Here is a 19,124-nt window from a genome sequence, read left to right on the forward strand (position 1 = left end):
TCCCTTGGAGAAGGGAAAGGCTACCGACTCCAGTATTCTGGCCTGGAAAATTCCATGGACTGTATAGTTGCATAGACTGGGGTTGCAGAGTCAGACACGACCAAGCAACTTTTGCTTCACTTTACTTCACTTCCATATCCATCCTATAGCTTAAAGATTCCACCTGCCAAGGACAAGTCCCCTGAATTCAACTAAGGGTTGTGGATTATGAAGCATCTCATTTTTTTAATGTGCTTTGAGGTTATTTTGCAGTGTAACAAGGCTAGGGACTATTGTACTAAGTGATCAGTTCCCCAAAGCGGCACACTGGCAAACAGGAAAAACTCATGGTCTGGAAGTTAAAGTATCCAACTCCAATTCACTGATTAACTAGAATTTACTTATTATCTTACTCTCTCTCTTTCCTACTCCAAAGAAATTATAAAGAAAAAAAATCTAGAATTGCTAAAGAAAAAAAAAGAGAGAGCTGTTGGTCTGTTTATGAGACTGCCTGCTTATGAGACACTAAACAAAGATCACTGAAAAAAAAAATAAAATAAACAAAGATCACTGATGTTTAGACTGATGTTTAGCATGATTACTCTCAGGTAGAGTTAGGCCTTTACCAAAAAAATGTTCAAGGTAGAATTCAGAGTTGAAGGGGTATTTCTATCCCTGGCAACTTTTTCATTTTATAGATGAAAAAACATGCTATTTTTTTTTTAAAGCATTTTCTTTAACTCAATTCAATTCACACTTGTAGTATTTAGCCAACAAATATTTGAGGTTTACAACAGTGTATTGGAGCTGAAAGGCACTCTGAATCTCCAAATTTCACAGATGAGGAAAGCGAAGTGAAGAAATTTAGTGATTTTCCCAAGATCACATAAATTATTTAATGATACAAGAAAAGAAACTACCCAGGACAAAAGTCAAGTTTCTTATTTCTCAAGCCAACAGTATTTTCACTACACTTCTTATAATTCACAGAAATCAATGTATTAGCTTCAAACCCCAGGAATCCCTAGTTCTGATATTTTTTTTAATTAACTGTCTCTGGGCAAATAACTATAAAATAAAAATAAATCCTACCTTTCTTAGGTCACAGGAATATTTCAGGAATCAAAAAAATTATAGAAGGAAAAACATATTAAAATAATTGTGTAAAAATATGAAATTATGTAAAATTAAAATATACTTGACTTTTTTTTTCTAGAGGCAAATGGGTACTGGTTGTTAAGTCCAAATAATCTGAACTGAAAAGCTTTAAAAAACATTGCTTTTTAAAAAAAAATTGCTTTAGATCACCTGAACTCATTACCATCTCTAGTTCATTTCCAATACTAAATTAATACCATCTTACTAAGTGATGACTAGCAAATAGAAGCTAACCCTGATTTTCCATTGAGTATTAAAGAATGAATAAAGTGAGTCCTAAAATTCCTTCTACTTTAAACAGTTCTGATTTTACAGTAAGACACAATAGTTTCCCAAATAAAAGTCTTACAGCCAACAGTGAAGTGTGGTGCACGCGTGCTCAGTTGTGCCCAACTCTGTGACCCATGGACTGTAGGCAGTCAGGCTCCTCTGTCCATGGACTCTTCCAAGTAAGAATACTGGAGCGGATTGTATTTCCTTCTCCAGGGGATCTTCCCAACCCAGGGATCAAACCCAGTCTCCTGTCTCTCTTGCATTGGCAGGCAGATTCTTTACCACTGAGCCACCTGGGAAGGCTCTTTTAGTCAATAACTCTATGCCAAACAAAGCGTGGAGTTTAACTAGTAATAACGTACAAATGATGGATTCTTAGTTGTGACAAATGTACCACAGTTATGTGATACTGTCAACAGGAGAACTGGATGAGGGATATATCAGAACTTTCTATAGTACCTTTGCAACTTTTCTATAAACATAAAACTATTCTTAAAAAAGTATCTTAAAAAATAAAAAGTCTCAAAAAATAAAATAAAAAAGTAAATCTTTGTGTCCTACCACGGAAGCCTGGATTCTTAACCAATGGACCACCAGGGAAGTCCCAATTCCAAGTTAATATTAGAGTCTGCTTTGCTTACTGGGGCTTAGTGTTAAAATGTTAGTTTAGTCTAGCACTTCGAAATAATGTTTGAGTGATTAAAATTAACTAAGTCCCACAAAAATTAGAGTTTCCCAATACTTTCTATGGAGAAGGCAATGGCACCCCACTCCAGTACTCTCGCCTGGAAAATCCCATGGACGGAGGAGCCTGGTAGGCTGCAGTCCATGGGGTCTCCGAAGAGTCAGACATGGCTGAGCGACTTCACTTTCACTTTTATGCATTGGAGAAGGAAATGGCAACCCACTCCAGTGTCCTTGCCTGGAGAATCCCAGGGATGGGGTCGCACAGAGTCGGACACAAATGAAGTGACTTAGCAGTAGCAATACTTTCTACTGAATTTATATTCAGATAATTACATCTCTAACCATGAACTCCTTGAATCAATGTTGGGTTTCTAATGGTTTGGTATAGGTAACTAATGCTTTGCAGTTAGTTGTTTTTTTTTTTTTTTTAAGAAATTATTGGATCTGAGCTGGGGGAGAGGGTTAGACATAAGAAAAGGGAAAAAAACACTCTTCAGCCATTAGCTCCCCAATCTAATATTATAATGGGTAGCTTCACAACACTCTAAAATCTTAAAAGACTCATTTTTATTCTAAAGCAACTAATTAGACATTCTTTTCAGTTTTTCTAAAATTTTACACATTTTAATTATATTAATATAAAGGTAATGTCCAACAGAATTTCCTTAGTGACACATTAATGAATATTTTTATAGTATTGTACTAACAAAAAATTAATGTTTAGAGCAAGATATATCTTAATTCTCCTTTTAAATAATCATACCACACCTGTTATAAAGAACTGTTTGCTTTGGGGAGCTATAAAAATCTTTTAAAACTTATCAGAGGTTTGATATTTTACCTTTTCTTTATTGAAATGTTAAAGAAAGGATTTTTTTTTTTTTTTTGAGAAACTGGTCCTGAAACGGTGGCTTTTATTTTAGTTGACTGGGAAGAATACACACTGTAGGACAAATAAGCGAGTCCTATCTGATGAAGGTCAATGATGGCTCAGTCCGGTGAATAATGATTTCATCAAATAGTGTACATCAACTAAATTTTGAGTAGTAGTGAAAATATGGTTGATTTTGTTGTTTCTAAGAATCTTAAACTAAGAAAAATTATAACAGAAATTTTAAAAATTCTCAATATCATAACAAAAAGTATATTCTTAACAATATTCATAGTGGGGAGATTGGAGACTGCCTATATATGAAAGTGAAAGTCGCTCAGTCATGTCTGACTCTGCGACCCCATGGACTATACAGTCCATGGAATTCTCCAGGCCAGAATACTGGAATGGGTAGCCTTTCACTTCTCCAGGGGATCTTCCCAGCTCAGGGACTGAACCCAGGTCTCCCAAACCGCAGGCGGGTTCTTCACCAGCTGAGCCACAAGGGACGCCTAATATGTGAAAAGAAACCACTAAATGAGCCTACCATTGCTCGTCTTCCCTATTCAGCTACCCATAATACAAAGAGATCCACAAAAATAATTTGTGCAACATTTAGGAAGTTTCAGAGTTGGTAACTACAGGGTAAGCTACATGAATCTCTATGTTCCAGAATCTATAAAATCAATCTATAAAGATTTGTATAAATTCCAGAATCTATAAAGTTTATCTTTCAGATAGAAGGAAAAAAAATCTTTAGTATTTTTTCCCTACCTTAGTCATGCCCTTTTAAGTTACTAAATTCTTGTGATTTATCATGCAGATTTTGTATTTAAAAAAAAAATATTAACACTATCAGGAGACACAGATACATACTTGTGTGTTTCTAAACAACAGTGACTTTGCCAGTGTAATCAGAACAAAAGTATTCAATTTGAGTATTAATACTCAAAAATATTAAATGTCTTTTAAAATACACCTATTAAGAGCATACATAAAAAACAAACAAAAAGGAGTGTATAACCTAAAAAACAAACCAGTCTAGTTTGAAAACAAGACATGGATTTGCTTAAAGGACCCATAAAAATGGTTTAAAGTTACTTCACTTTCAGAACAGAATAATAAACATACCCTTGAGAAACAAAGGCTAGCCTACAAACACAAGGAATCTGTCTTTTAGCTTTCATCTTCTCACTGCTAAGTTCGTGAGAGTGGCAGCAGTGTTATGTACCTAGCACTTCAAAACTTCTAGAGATAGGAAAAGGCCAAAGACCCGGGGGAATGTTACTTCTGCCGCTGCTGCTGCTGCTAAGTCGCTTCAGTCGTGTCCAACTCTGTGTGACCCCATAGACGGCAGCCCACCAGGCTCCCCCGTCCCTGGGATTCTCCAGGCAAGAATGCTGGAGTGGGTTGCCACTTCCTTCTCCAATGCATGCTGCTGCTGCTGCTAAGTCGCTTCAGTTGTGTCCGACTCTGTGCGACCCCATGGACAGCAGCCCACCAGGCTCCCCTGTCCACAGGATTCTCCAGGCAAGAATACTGGAGTGGGTTGCCATTTCCTTCTCCTGAATGTTACTTCTAGGGCTCCCGTAACCAAGTCACTATTAACACAGATGCCCATGGGCAGCTGAGGCAAGCTCCCAACAGAGTCTGAACTAGAACTCACTTCATCTAGAAGGAAGGGCAAGCAGGAAGGAGATAATGAGAACTGTCCCATCTTGGACCAAATTCCTTTTTCTCCTACATGATTTCTATCCTACTCAGTGAGGCTTTTGTAAATGATGTGCCTTGATTGAACAAATTTCTGTAGTAACAGATAAACAGAGCCATAAAATGGTCCACTCTCTTTACTTGTAAAAGGTTAAAACAAACATGAAACCAGTCTTTTAAAGTATTTCTTGTTATAGATTTTTTGACCCAGATAAGAGAAAGAGAGGAAATGGAAAGGAGAAGGGAAAGATTTAGATAATCAGGTGGGAAAGAGAAGAGTCACAGGTAAACATAAGTTATGATTGAATTCCTGGACTGAAAATCAGGAACCCTGGTTTCTAACCCAGCTCTGCCATTAGCTGACAACCGTGTAGGGGAAGAAAAACACTCTGAGGTTGTAGGGAGAAGAGAAATTTCTGATTATTCTTTTTGGAAATAGATTTGTTCAAAATTACACTACCTAGAGAACAGTAAAAGAGGGACAGTCCATGAAAGTTGTCACTTCAACACAATCTGAATGGGATTCTTCATACAACACTAGATATTTTAGATTCAGAAATGAAGGTCATAGTCTTTGCCTTGAAGGTGTTCAGCATCCAGTTAAGGTTTTGACTAAAGGCTAACAGAAAAACAGTCCTAATGTCTGATTCTGTCCTTTCCCAAGAATGTTATATGAAGGAAGCAACGATGCTTAGAATCTTGACATTCATATCTCAGAAATGAATCTTAGAGAAATTAACTTCAGGGGACCTAAGTTTACTGACTTTACACTCAGTGCTCTGATACACATGAAAAGTATATCATATGAATATTAACTAAGCCATATGAATGTCAACTAGCTATGTTCTCCAAAGCCCTGTTCAAGTCTAAAACTGCCTGATACCTGACATCAAAACATGACCAATAAATACCCACAAGTTCCTCAAAAAAAAAGTCAAAAAAAAAAAAAAACCAACAAAATACCTACAAGCTTCACACACCTTAAGAGCTTTAAAAATATTGCCACTACTAGCTTTAAGTATGTCTCTTTGAACATATCTTTGCACAATTTGAGGCACAAATACACATTTCACTACTATATATGTTGTCCTATGAGTAAAACAGAGCTTCTCTGGTAGCTCAGCTGGTAAAGATTCTGCCTGCAATGCAGGAGATCTGGGTTTGATCCCTGGGTGGAAAGATCCCCTGAAGGAGGGCATGGCAACCCACTCCAGTATTCTTGCCTGGAGAATCCGCCATGGACAGAGGAGCCTGGTGGGCTACTGTCTGTGGTCACAAAGAGCTGGACACCACTGAACAACTAAACACACACATGACTAAAACATAATTAGGATTTCCCCAATCTTGATTTAAACAACTTCATAATTTATTTGTAAATGTACACGAACAGGAAAAAATAAAAGTTACTAGAGTAGAAATGGGAATAAGAAATACTAATTTCAATCAGAAAACTCTGTGAGTCTACAGATATGCACACTAATTGTATATCCTCTCAAACCTGAGACTCATTACTTTGTGTCTTTCCGGGTTTTGTCATGATCCCTGAAAAGGGAACAAAAACACAGAAGAAAGGAGAAAGAACTTTGAAAGGGAAGGTTTTCCAAGTTGGGAATACTTTCCTATTTGTCTAGAGACTTAAAAAAAAAGCGTGTCAAAATCTGACTCACAGGAAACTGCTTTTTCACTAAGGTGAATTAAGATGAGTATTTTCTAACGACATATTTATCCCTGTCAACGTCCCACTGAGAAACTGCAATGTCCAGCACCACAATTTAACTTGAAGACTAGCAGGACAAATCACATATACAACACCATAAAAATTTAACAGAAGTTGCCGAAAAAAAGTATAGGTCTATCTGGCAAAAGTGGGGAAAAGGAATTTTCTAGATAAAGTGCCATAGTAATTTGGTTTTAAAGGCTGGATCAAATTTTAAACACTAAACTGACGGTATTTTAATAAAGGCCACTGAAACAGGCTGTTAAACGAAACTCAACCACGTCTAATTTCAATAATTCCCAAACTACTCGAATGGGTTTAGACTCCACGCAGAGACTTCCCTTTCTCTTTCACAACCGCACCGGTACACACACACCCCGCACCACACCGCCACCCGCCCCTAAATCCCAACAGTATAGTACACGCGAACGAAGAAGGCTATTTCTCCGGAAGAGGCAAAACTGTAGATATGGCACTAGCACGCTGGCCTAAATTCACAGAAACCAGATGTGAATGGCAGGTACAGCGTCCAGCCCAGGGAAACACCAAGACTGGCTCACAACTTCTCCGATCCAGACGCACAACACAATGCAGACCTAGTTCCTGGTCCCTCCTGTAACAAATCAAAGCTCAATCCTGATGCCAGCGAGAGCCACGCTGAGGCTGCACTCACGTCGCTCTCCGCCCGCTCCCGGCCCCGAGCCCGCCCCGATCCCCGGCGTAGCCTGAGCTGTACCTGGCGAAGAAGTCGGCGAAGCCGCCGCTCCGTCGAGCCCGAGTCGAGGGCCCGCTAGGGCCCTGTTCCGCGGCCGGCAAGGACACCGGCGCCCCCGCCGGCGGCAGGTGGTCGCGGGCGCTTTGGCAGCGGCTCACCTCGAACGTATTCCGAGAGTTCAAGTGAACGTCAGAGAAATCGACGCGCGACTTGGCGCCGGAGCCCCCACTAGTCCTCTCAGCCGAGGTGATGGGCGACGTGCCCTCCTCGGAACCCCCGGCTCCGGCTCCCGGCCGCTCCAAGTCCTCGCTGCCGCTGCCGTCGCTGGTCGAACTGTCCCTCGCGCCGCTGCCCGCGCCCTCGGGCTCCTCGGCGTCCGCCGCCTCCAGGCAGCAGCTCCGCAGTGGGTCCTCGAGCGGCGCGGCCCAGTCAGACAGGATGCCCGCGCCGTCCGCGCCCTCGTCGCCAGGCCCGTCCGGACCAAGGCGGCGGTGGCGCGGCTCCCGGCTGCCGACGCGGGCCAGGTCGCGAGTGTCCTGACCCAGCAGAAAGCCCGAGTCCCCGTTGGTCATGCCACCGTGTCGCGCCGAGCCAGCATCCACCGCCTCCGCGTCGCGGTGCTTGGAGCCGGCGTCCGGCTGGCAGGCGTCCGAGCGCGGGGCTGCCGAGGGCGGCGGACCACAAGAGTGGCCGGCGGGGAGCGGACAGTAGCACAGACCGGGCTCCAGCTGTGCCCCGGCCGCCGCGAGGTAACGCCGAAGGAGCTGCTGAGGCGGCGGCGTCTCCTCCTCCTCCTCCTCCTCCTCCTCCTCCTCTTCGGGAGGCTCCACAGCGCCTACGCCTCCGCCAAAGCCGCCTGTGGCCCGAATCATTTTCCCGTCCAGGCCCGCGGAATCGGGCGTCGGCAAAGGGAGCAACTTGGGGTTTCTTGCCGAGCAGCCTCCGGCATCCTCCGGACCCACCATCTGGGGCCGGGTGAGCGCCGCCGGAGGAGGCAGTGGAAGGTCCCCAGCACAGGCTTGGCCGGGGAAGAGCCCTGAATGCTGGAGCCGCGGCGGCTACCGCCGCAACGTTCCCAGACCCACCCCTCCCTCCCGGGAATTCGGGCAGTTGCAGGAGGGCGGGCACGCGCCTGAGCTCGCGCACGCGCAAAAGTCAGACCGGTCAAGCTCCGACCTGGAGATTCCGCGAACCATAGAGACGGTAGCTAGAGAGACCCACTCCGTGACACTGCGACCGGCAATCTGGGATCAGCCCTCTGGACAGTGGAGGCTGGTTGGCCCACTCCGAACAGGACGACCATTAGGGAAGCACGGGTATGCCTCCCTTAGCAAAAATTCACTTGATGTACTTATATCGGGCTTCTCTGGTGGCTCAGATGGTAAAGAATCCGCCTGCAATACAGGAGACCTGGGTTCCATCCCTGGGTCAGGAAGATTCTCTGGAGAAGGAAATGGCAATCCTCTCCAGTATTCTTGCCTGGAGAATTCCATGGACAGAGGAGCCTGGCAGGCTACAGTTCATGGAGTCACAAAGAGTTGGACACCAATGAGCGACTAACACAATTCATGGGAATAGAATACAGGATTTAGAATAAGTCCTTCCACCTCTTAGTTTATATCCACCGCTCCATCCCCACTATTCAGGGCTGTTTTCATCTCAAGTTAACACGCTTCCTTCTCCACTTCATCTTTCCCAATATTAGCAAAGTTATGTTTCCCATCTAGGACAATGTTTCATCACATCACTCTTATAGATTTACATTATCACTTGAGGAGATAGAAGTAGAGTCAGGCAGAGAGGGCTATTGAAATAATTGCAGCACCCCATGAAAATGGATTAAAATGGGGTGATAACCAATGAATAACCAAGAACTGTATTTAAGGTAGAAATCCCAAGATGTGATAACTGTTCAGACAGAAGGATTGAAGAGAGTGTTACCGGACATCACGAAGTCCGTGTGCCCAACAGATAGGCCAAAACAATGCTAAAATATTGGAGTTTGGATCAGAGAAACGTTTATTACAGCACCATGCAAGGAGATGGGCGGCTCATACCTTAACCCCAAAGTTACTGAAAGCTTTCTTCAAAGCACTTTATGGTTAGTTGCAACTTCTTGGTGTCAGATCCTTTGTTCTTGAGGTCAGGTCATGGTCAGGTAACAATGTTCCTGTAAATCTCTACCAAATGAATGTTATTCTCTGTCCTGACAAGAAAGGGCAAGGTCCCAAGGCACAACTTTCACCCTCCAAGGTCCAGGTCCTGGCTAAGAGGAAGCAGAGCTCAGCTGGCGGTTCCCTCAGCATCAGGTTCCCCAGACCCTGACCAACTGTCATCACTGAGGGAGCCAGGCACCCAACTTATCTGGCCATCAGGCTTCTCAGGTCACCCAAAGCGGGACACCACGTCCCACACACTGTGACCCAGGCCGACCACCACTACTATTAGGTCCCAGAGACAAGGATGGGGGAGAGGTTCACCGCTGCCTCAAGACCTGGGCCAAGGCTAGTGGAGGGCCTTGATGAGGGCTCTGAAGTCCTCCAGAACATAGCCCCAAGCCTTTTCTCTTGGTGCCCAAGCTCACTCACTGACCAAAGGCCAAATGAACTGGAGGGCCCCAGGGAGAAGGCCAGGATCCACCTTTTACCTCACTCTTCCCCCACGCACTGTTGGCTGAATCCCCTCACTAACTGTCCTTAACAGCTGGTTGCTTGTGGGTGGGGCCCACTGCTGAGCTGTCCAATATCTGAGCAGGGTCATCGGGGTTGCTCATTGACAATTGGTTGCCAGTGGGTGGGGGACCTCTGACGAATGGACCAACGGATGAGCAGGACCCATTTCCTGGTAACAGGGTGCTGAGTAATGGCACATAGCAATTCAGTTCAGTTCAGTCACTCAGTCGTGTCCGACTCTTTGCGACCCCATGAACCACAGCACACCAGGCCTCCCTGTCCATCACCAACTCCCAGAGTCCACCCAAACCCATGTCCATCGAGTCGGTGATGCCATCCAACCATCTCATCCTCTGTCATCCCCTTTTCCTCCCACCCTCAATCTTTCCCAGCATCAGGGTCTTTTCAAATGAGTCAGCTCTTTGCATCAGGTGGCCAAAGTATTGGAGTTTCAGCTTCAACATCAGTCCTTCCAACAAATATTCAGGACTGATCTCCTTTAGGATGGACTGGTTGGATCTCCTTGCAGTCCAAGAGACTCTCAAGAGTCTTCTCCAACACCACAGTTCAAAAGCATCAGTTCTTTGGCGCTCAGCTTTCTTTATAGTCCAACTCTCACATCCATACATGACTACTGGAAAAACCATAGCCTTGACTAGACGGACCTTTGTTGGCAAAGTAATGTCTCTGCTTTTTAATATGCTATCTAAGTTGGTCATAACTTTCCTTCCAAGGAGTAAGCATCTTTTAATTTCATGGCTGCAATCACCATCTGCAGTGATTTTGGAGCCCAGAAAAATAAAGTCAGCCACTGTTTCCACTGTTTCCCCATCTATTTGCCATGAAGTGATGGGACTGGATGCCATGATCTTCATTTTCTGAATGTTGAGTTTTAAGCCAACTTTTTCACTCTCCTCTTTCACTTTCATCAAGAGGCTCTTTAGTTCTTCTTCACTTTCTGCCATAAGGGTGGTGTCATCTGCATATCTGAGACTGCTGTGCTAAAAGCTGAGCTCACTGCACTCTGTTACAGGAGGAACCAGCAAATCACTACAAAACTCTTGAGAATGAAGCTGATGTGGTTTGCAAAAATAGTTGTGGATTGGAAAGAACTTGATTAATAGGGGAAATATAGCTGGGAAAGTAAAATATCCAGCATTGAGAGTTCTAAAACTTCGGTTAGGGCTTCAGTTTAAAGAGGCAGATTGAAGAGGTATTTGCATAATACAACTAGGTGAGTCACTGGTAACTTCACCTGGGAAGAAAGACTAAAGATGAATGTGGGGCAGAGACTCAAAGGTGTCTCAAAAATTATTTAAGGGTGGACAAAGAAATCATATTGCAAGGGACTAAAGAGACACTAGTTGTGGACAAAATGAAGTGGCAGATATAGACCACTCATTCTAGAAGTATGTCAATGAAAGGATAGCAGTAGGAGAATGGAGAATTAGAGGAAGCAGCATTGTCAAGCCTTTAAAAAAAAATACATACTCACAAAAAAGTGAATATAACCTATATATAAGTAATAAAATGCATAAATAAAATGGCTATCCATGTGCCTAGCACCCAGTTTAAGAAACATCATGTCTTTTATAGTGAGCATTTCTCAAGGTCCTAAGTAAAGTGCCAAGGGCATAGTTGGCAATACATTGTTTTTTGTTTTTTTTTTTCCTTTTTTGACTGAGAGTCCAAATCTTAGTGCAGGATCTTAGTTCCCTGACCAAGGATTGAACCCATGCCCCCTGCAGTGGAAACATGAGAGTCTTAACCACTGGTCTACCAGGGAAGTCCCTAGCAATAAACTTATTATCAAGATTTTTCAGAAGAAGAAATGACCTCCAAGATACAGGTGGAAAAGTTAATATAGGAAGACAGAAAATATTTGTAATTCATATATCTGATAAAGGCCCAGTATCCAGAATATATGAAGAACTGAATTACAAGAAGCCCAATTTACAAATGAGTAAAGGAGTTGAACAGATATTTCTCTGAAGAAGATATGCTAATAGCTGTTAATAAGCATATAAAATGATGGTCACCATAATCTCTAGGGATATGCAAATCAAAACCTCAAAGATAGCACTCACACCCACTGTGCTGGGCTGTGCTTAGTCACTCAGTTGTGTCCAACTCTGTGGCTCCATGGACTGTAGCCCTCCAGGCTCCTCTGTCCATGGGATTCTCCAGGCAAGAATACAGGAGTGGGTTGCCATGCCCTCTTCCAGGGGATCTTCCTGACCCAGGGATCGAACCCAAGTCTCTTATGTCTCCTACACTGGCAGGCAGGTTCTTTACCACTAAGCAGTTCTTTACCACTAAGCAATTCTACTCCTAGGTATATACCCCAAAGAATTGAAAACAGATGCTCAAACAAAACCTTGTACGTGAATGTTTAGAGCTGCACTATTCATAAAAACCAAAAGATGGAAGCAACCCAAATGTCCATCAGTAGAGGACTTGGTAAACAGAATGTGACATATACACACAGTGGACTATTATTCAGCCATAAAAAGGAATTAAGTATTGGTAATGCTACAAAGTAAATGAATATCAAAAAAATATTAAGCTAAGCGAAAGAAGCTTGACACAAAAGATCACATGTTGTGTAATTCCATTTATATGAACTGTCCAGAACAGGTAAATCCATAGAGAAAGCAGATTGGTGATTGTCAATGGCTGGGACAGGGGAAAAATAGGGCAGGAATGTCTTATAGATAAAGGGTTTTCCTTTGGGGGTGATGAACATGTTTTGGAACCTGATACAGGTGGTTGTTGCACGACATTGTGAATGTACTAAATGCTACTGAATTGCACATTTTTAAATGGCTTTACTTTATGTGAATTTCACCTCAATAAAAAAGTTAATGTAGGAGATATCTAGACATAAGTATAGTTGTACAGTAAAATGGTAAAGATAAGGGTAGCTAAGAGAATTTAATTTCAATCTTTTCTCTTTTCATCTTTTTTCTTCTCTTCCTAGAGAATTTATCTCTGCAATTTTCTTCCTGCTGTCAAACTTCCCTAACTTGTTATTTTTTCTAGCAACCACTCTACTTCTCCCTCTATGAACATCATACTATTTTTAAAATCAAGTTTCTTCAAGTTGTTTATTTAGCTCATTTCCTTCCTTCCTCATGGTCAATACAAGAAGCTTTTATGAACCATAATAGCCCATACAACCCTTCTGTTTTCTCATTGCAGACTTCAAAATTGACACACATTTATATTTTGTAACTGTCTACAATAATAGTACTGCATAATTAATAACATTAGTAATTCTTGTTAGTGATTAGTGGTTATACTTCCCACTTTCAACAATAAAATTTTGTCTTATCTGATAAGTAATATCATAAGCTATCTTACAAAGAAGTACAAAATCTACTTTCAAGGTGTAGCATATTCTTTTTTGTGGTCATTAAGTGTTGACATAGAACTTTTGACACCACTACATTACATTACACACACTACATTACTACATTACTACCACTCTAGGCATAAATAATACATCCTTGAACATTCCTATAAATCTGATGAAATCATTATGATGAGAAAGGATATTCTCAATCTCTGCCATAAAATATTACCCTAGTTAAAATATGAAGCTCCAATACTTTGGTCACCTGATGCGAACAGCCAACTCATTGGAAAAGACCCTGATGCTGGGAAAGATTGAAAGCAGAAGGAGAAGAGGGCAACAGAGGATGAGATGGTTGGATGGCATCACCGATGCAGTGGACGTGAACTTGGGCAAACTCTGAGAGATGGTGAGGGACAGGGAGGCCTGGCGTGCTGTAGTCCATGGGGTCGCAAAGAACTGGACATGCATGACTGGGTGACTAAACAACATGAAAACGAAATATGAAAAACTACTGGTATACTTGGATTCTTATATTTCCAGGAAAATTTGACTTTCACAGAAATTTTTGAAATATATAATTAGTCATATTCTATGTGTGACCCAATCTTCATTATTGAAGGGTGAAGTATGGTACCGTTATCCAATATTATTATTTTGCTATAATTATACTCAAGGAGAGTACAAAGACCTCCAAAAAAGGCCTCAAAACTCCTTGTATCTTTTTTTAATCATCAATTTTTTCTTGTTATACTGAATTTCCAAACAGCATCCAAACATCCATTTACCTTCTATCATGTTAAATCACCACCATCACCACGCTTATCGATGTTAAGTGATATTTCTCACTTAGCTGCACATTAGCAGAAACATTTAGGGAATTTTTTTTTTTTCTTAAACCCTGATGACTGGGCCACACCCAAGAAGAATTAAGTCAATATCTCTGGAGGAGGAGCCCTTACACTGGTATTAAAAGCCACTTGAGTAAATCTAATTTATAACCAAGGCTGAGGAATACTGCCTTAGTAACTACAACCTTATCTCTCTGCTTCCCTAAGCTAAAGCTTCTTTAAAAGGATGTTCACAAATTGTGCATCTCTAGAGGTGATACCCTGAGAAGGATACAATGTGTCCAAGGATGTACATCCTCAGTATAATCACACAATAGCATCAGATGAACTCAAAATGAGGAAAATTCTCTTTTAAAAAATGTAATGGTGGTGGGGGGTGTACTCTAGTCTTCAAAAATTTTAAAAAAATGGTAAAATTATAAAAGGCAAAGAAAAACTGTGACATGTTTGAGATTAAAGAATATTAAAACAATATGACAATTACATGTAATACCTGCCCCTAAACTGGACTTTGTATTAGGTAGAGAAAAAGAAAATATTCTATGAAGGACTGTGTTAGATCAGCCAACACAGCTGTCTTATGCGTAGTGGATTAAATAAAGGTGTCAATATAAATATTTTGATATTTATAATTAACAATTGCTATGTTCTATAAGAAAAAATTTCTATTCTTAGGAAACATACACTGGAGTATTTAGGATAAAAGGCCATGATATATGTAATTTACCCTCAAAGGCTTAAAAAAATACACATGCACACACATATACACAGAATAAGGGATAAAGCAAATAGGATAAAATATTAACAGTGGGATAAACAAGGTCCTATTGCATAGCACAGGTACCTATTTCAATGCCCTGTGATAAACTAAACCAGAAAAGAATATGTGTCTGTGTGTGTATGTGTGTGTATGAGTCACTTTGCTATATAGCAGAAATTAACATGATATTGTAAACCATACTTCAAAAAAATTTTTAAGAATGTTACACTAGGCAAATCTGGGAATGATCTGAGTGTTTCTTGTATTATTTTTATGTTTGTAACTTTCTGTAAGTTTATTTCCAAAGAATAACATTTTAAAGATGTCTCTAGTCTCTATTTTCTCACTCCTCTCTTCCCCCCAATTTACTCCATTCTAGCTTGTATCCACAATTCTAGCTTGTGGTGTCCACTCTCATTAATGACTTCCCTGTCCCTAATTTAAGAGAGAAATTCCAGCCTCCATCTTGCTTAATCTCTCAACAGCATTCATTCGTTGATCACCCCTCCATTTTTAAATACTCATGCATCTGACTTTCAAACTTTTAAAAGAAACACTTTTGCTCCTCTCAGTTTGCATTACTCCATTGTTGCCATACTCTCTCAGTTTCCCCTCTACCTCTACGGCTACTACTTCTTAATTTCCTCAAGGCAAGAAGAATTTCTTCCCTCTTAACTGAAATTTCTTAAAGGAATAGCTCTGAACCCTCTTTTCTTCTTATTCAACCCTCTTTAACCCAGGTAGTCTCAGTATTTAGATGATAATCTATCAACTGAAGACTCTAGAGTTTGTATCAACAGCTCCAACATTATCATCCAAATGCCTTTTTGATATTTACATATAGATATTTTTAGTCATTTATGGATATGAGAGTTGGACCATAAAGAAGCCTGAACACTGATGAATTGATGCTTTTGAATTGTTGTGATAGAGAAGACTCCTGAGAGTCCTATAGACTGCAAGGAGATCAAACCATCCATCCTAAAGGAAATCAACCCGGAATATTCACTGGAAGGACTGATGCTGAAGCTCCAATACTTTGGCCACCTGATGCAAACAGACAACTGATTGGAAAAGACTGTGATGCTGAGAAAGATTGAGGGCAGGAAAAGATGGCAGAGGAAGGGATGATTAGGTACCATGACCAACTCAATGGACATGAATTTGAGCAAACTCTGGGAGATAGTGAGGACAGAGAAGCCTGGCATGCTGCAGTCCGTGGGGTTGCAGAGAGTCAGACATGACTTAGTGACTGAACAACAATAACAGACATAATAAATATGATTAAATGAGTCTCCTAGTTTTCTTCCAGCATTCTCCATCTTAATACATACCACCACCATTCACTCAGTTTCTCCAAATCCTATATGCCAACTGTATACCCAGTATCTCTACCTGGTGGTCTTAAAGTCACCTCCATCCCAGTACCTCCAAGTCTAAACTCATAATTGCCTTCTCCAAATCTGCTCCTATTATAATATTCCATATCTCACCAAATGACAATATTTTAGTTGCTCACACCTAAAATCCAAGAGTCATTCTCCGTCTTATACCACCCTCTTTCTTATCCAATTAGCCAAGTGTAGTGGGTTGAATTTATCTCTGGAAAAGATATGTCCAAGTCCTAACTCCAAGGACTTATAAATGTGACTTTATTAGAAAAGAGTCTTTGCAGATATAATTAAGATAAGGTTCCCAAAATGAGATAATCCTGGATTAGACATACTCCCTTCCTCATCAGTTCTCAGTTCAGTCACTCAGTCATGTCCGACTCTTTGCGACCCCATGAACTGCAGCACACCAGGCCTCCCTGTCCATCACCAACTCCCAGAGTCCACCCAAACCCATGTCCATCGAGTCAATGATGCCATCCAACCATCTCATCCTCTGTCGTCCCCTTCTCCTCCCACCCTCAATCTTTCCCAGCATCAGGGTCTTTTCAAATGAGTCAGCTCTTTGCATCAGGTGGCCAAAGTATTGGAGTTTCAGCTTCAACATCAGTCCTTCCAATGAACACTCAGGACTGATCTCCTTTAGGATGGACTGGTTGGATCTCCTTGCAGTCCAAGGGACTCTCAAGAGTCTTCTCCAACACCACAGTTCAAAAACATCAGTTCTTCAGTGCTCAACTTTCTTTATAGTCCAACTCTCACATCCATACATGACTACTGGGAAAAACCATAGCCTTGACTAGACGGACCTTTGTTGGCAAAGTAATGTCTCTGCTTTTTAATATGCTATCTAGGTTGGTCATAACTTTCTTTCCAAGGAGTAAGCATCTTTTAATTTCATGGCTGCAATCACCATCTGCAGTGATTTTGGAGCCCAGAAAAATAAAGTCAGCCACTGTTTCCACTGTTTCCCCATCTATTTGCCATGAAGTGATGGGACTGGATGCCATGATCTTCATTTTCTGAATGTTGAGCTTTAAGCCAACTTTTTCACTCTTCTCTTTCACTTTCATCAGGAGGCTCTTTAGTTCTTCTTCACTTTCTGCCATAAGGGTGGTGTCATCTGCATATCTGAGGTTATTGATATTTCTCCTGGCAATCTTGATTCCAGCTGTGCTTCCTCCTTCCTCATAGAGCTAATAAGTAGCTGTGATGCGTGTCCTTATAAAAGAAAAAAGAGAAGGGCTTGCTTTTGCAGCACATATACTAAAACTGGAACAATACAGAGAAGATTAGCATGGTCCCTGTGCAAGGATGACTCACAAATTCACGAAGTATTCCATATCTGGGGGAGGGATAAATTAACAGTTCGGGATTAACATATACACACTACTATATATAAAACAGATAATCAAGGACCTACTGTATAGCACAGGAAACTCTACTCAATCTTGTAATAACCTATATGGGGAAAGAATCTGAAAAAGAATGAATATATATGTATAAACACACACACATATATATATGTATGTATAACTAAATCACTTAGCTATATACCTGAAACTAGCACAACATTGTTAACCACCTATATGCCAATATAAAATAAAAGTTAAATTAAAAAAATTTGAATAGTAATGAGTGGCAAAAAAAGAGAAGGCACATGGAGACTCTGGGAAGAAGACCATGTGAAGATGGAGGCAGGGATTTGAATGATGAATCTATAGGCCAAAGGAACACGAAGGATTGCTGGCAACACCATCAATTAGGAGAGAGGCATGAAGTGCATTCTCTCTCAGAGCCTTCAGAAGAAACCAACTCTGCCAACATAATTTTTTTTAATGTTATTTATTTATTATATTTTACTGTGCTGGGTCTTTGTTGCTGCCCATGGGCTTTCTTTAGTTGCAGCAAGCAGGGGCTACTCTCTAGTTGCAGCGCACAGGCTTCTCATTGCAGTGAGTGTCTTCTCCTGCGGCAGAACACAGGCTTTAGGGCATGCAGGCTACAGTAGCTGTAGTGCGTGGGCTCAACACTTGCAGTTCCCGGTTCTAAAGCATCAGCTCAGTAGTTGTGGCACATGGGCTTAGTCGCTCTGAAGCATGTGGGATCTTCCCTGGACCTGGGAAACCCGTGTTTCCTGCATTGGCAGGTGGATTCTTCACCACAGCCACCAGAGTAGTCCCCTTGCCAGCATCTTGATTTCAGATTTCTGGTCTCCAGAATTGTGAGAGAATAAATTCCTGTTGTTTTAAAGCACTAAATCTGTGGTAATTAGTTATCACGGCCTTAGGAGGCTAATATACCTAGTCTGGGCTCCCTAGGTAGCTAGGTGGTAAAAGAATCTGCCTGCCAATGCAGGAGACAAAGGTTCAGTCCCTGAGTTGGGAAGATCCCCTGAAGGAGGAAATGGCAACCCACTCCAGTATTCTTGCCTGGAAAATCCCATGGAGAGGAGCCTGGCAGGCTACAGTCCATGGGGCCGCAAAACAGTTGGACACGACTGAGAGAGCGCAACAACAATGCCAAGTAGTCACTAAGGTCTGTCTGTGTTACCCTCCTGAATATCTGTGTTTTTTTAAATTATATAAAACAATGTTACTAACTGTAGTTCACCATGTTTTACATTAGATCCTCTGAAAGTAGATAGCTGAGATCCTTACAAACTTTCAGCTATAAGATGGATAAGGTCTAAGGATTTAATGTAAATATCCTCTAAATGTACTCACTTCACAATACCTACCCAACCAGACTAAGTCACCATCATCTCTTCCCTGGGTGACATAAGTAACCTCCAACCAGTTTCTCCACATTCCCTTGGGGCCACATTCAAACATTTCCCCATGCTGCAACCAAAGCACTTTCTAATAAACCCATATCTGATCACTGCCTTGCTCTTTTAGTCACCTTCATGTTAACCTTTCAGGAGTTTAAAAGAAACACTTCTTCCTTAGGTCTCATTTCTCTATTGTCTCCATTTTTTTCCTC

The 19,124-nt window shown here is 41.6% G+C and overlaps 1 protein-coding gene and 1 non-coding gene across 6 annotated transcripts in view; one reads left to right on the forward strand and one right to left on the reverse strand.

Annotated features, from left to right (window-relative positions):
• TBC1D12 (TBC1 domain family member 12) overlaps window positions 1–19,124 on the reverse strand; it is a 119,175-nt gene that overhangs the window by 88,274 nt on the left and 11,777 nt on the right. For 2 of the 5 annotated variants that reach the window (XM_070464119.1, XM_070464120.1), the window contains exon 1: window positions 7,132–7,251. The exons of 1 other annotated variant lie outside the window; for it this stretch is intronic. Coding sequence is in view for 2 of the 4 variants with exons in the window: in XM_070464117.1 (XP_070320218.1) it covers window positions 7,132–8,075 (944 nt within the window). In the remaining 2 variants the exon portion in view is untranslated. Of the gene's footprint in view, window positions 1–7,131; window positions 8,225–19,124 lie in introns of those variants that run through there. 2 more of the 5 variants (XM_070464117.1, XM_070464118.1) reach the window with 2 other exon arrangements.
• Window positions 17,386–17,488, forward strand: LOC139033998 (U6 spliceosomal RNA). The gene has a single exon (XR_011486474.1). It is a non-coding gene; the product is annotated as a U6 spliceosomal RNA (small nuclear RNA).

The sequence above is a fragment of the Odocoileus virginianus genome, unplaced genomic scaffold (genome assembly GCF_023699985.2).
Source record: "Odocoileus virginianus isolate 20LAN1187 ecotype Illinois unplaced genomic scaffold, Ovbor_1.2 Unplaced_Contig_15, whole genome shotgun sequence".
NCBI classification, from domain to species: Eukaryota; Metazoa; Chordata; class Mammalia; order Artiodactyla; family Cervidae; genus Odocoileus; species Odocoileus virginianus.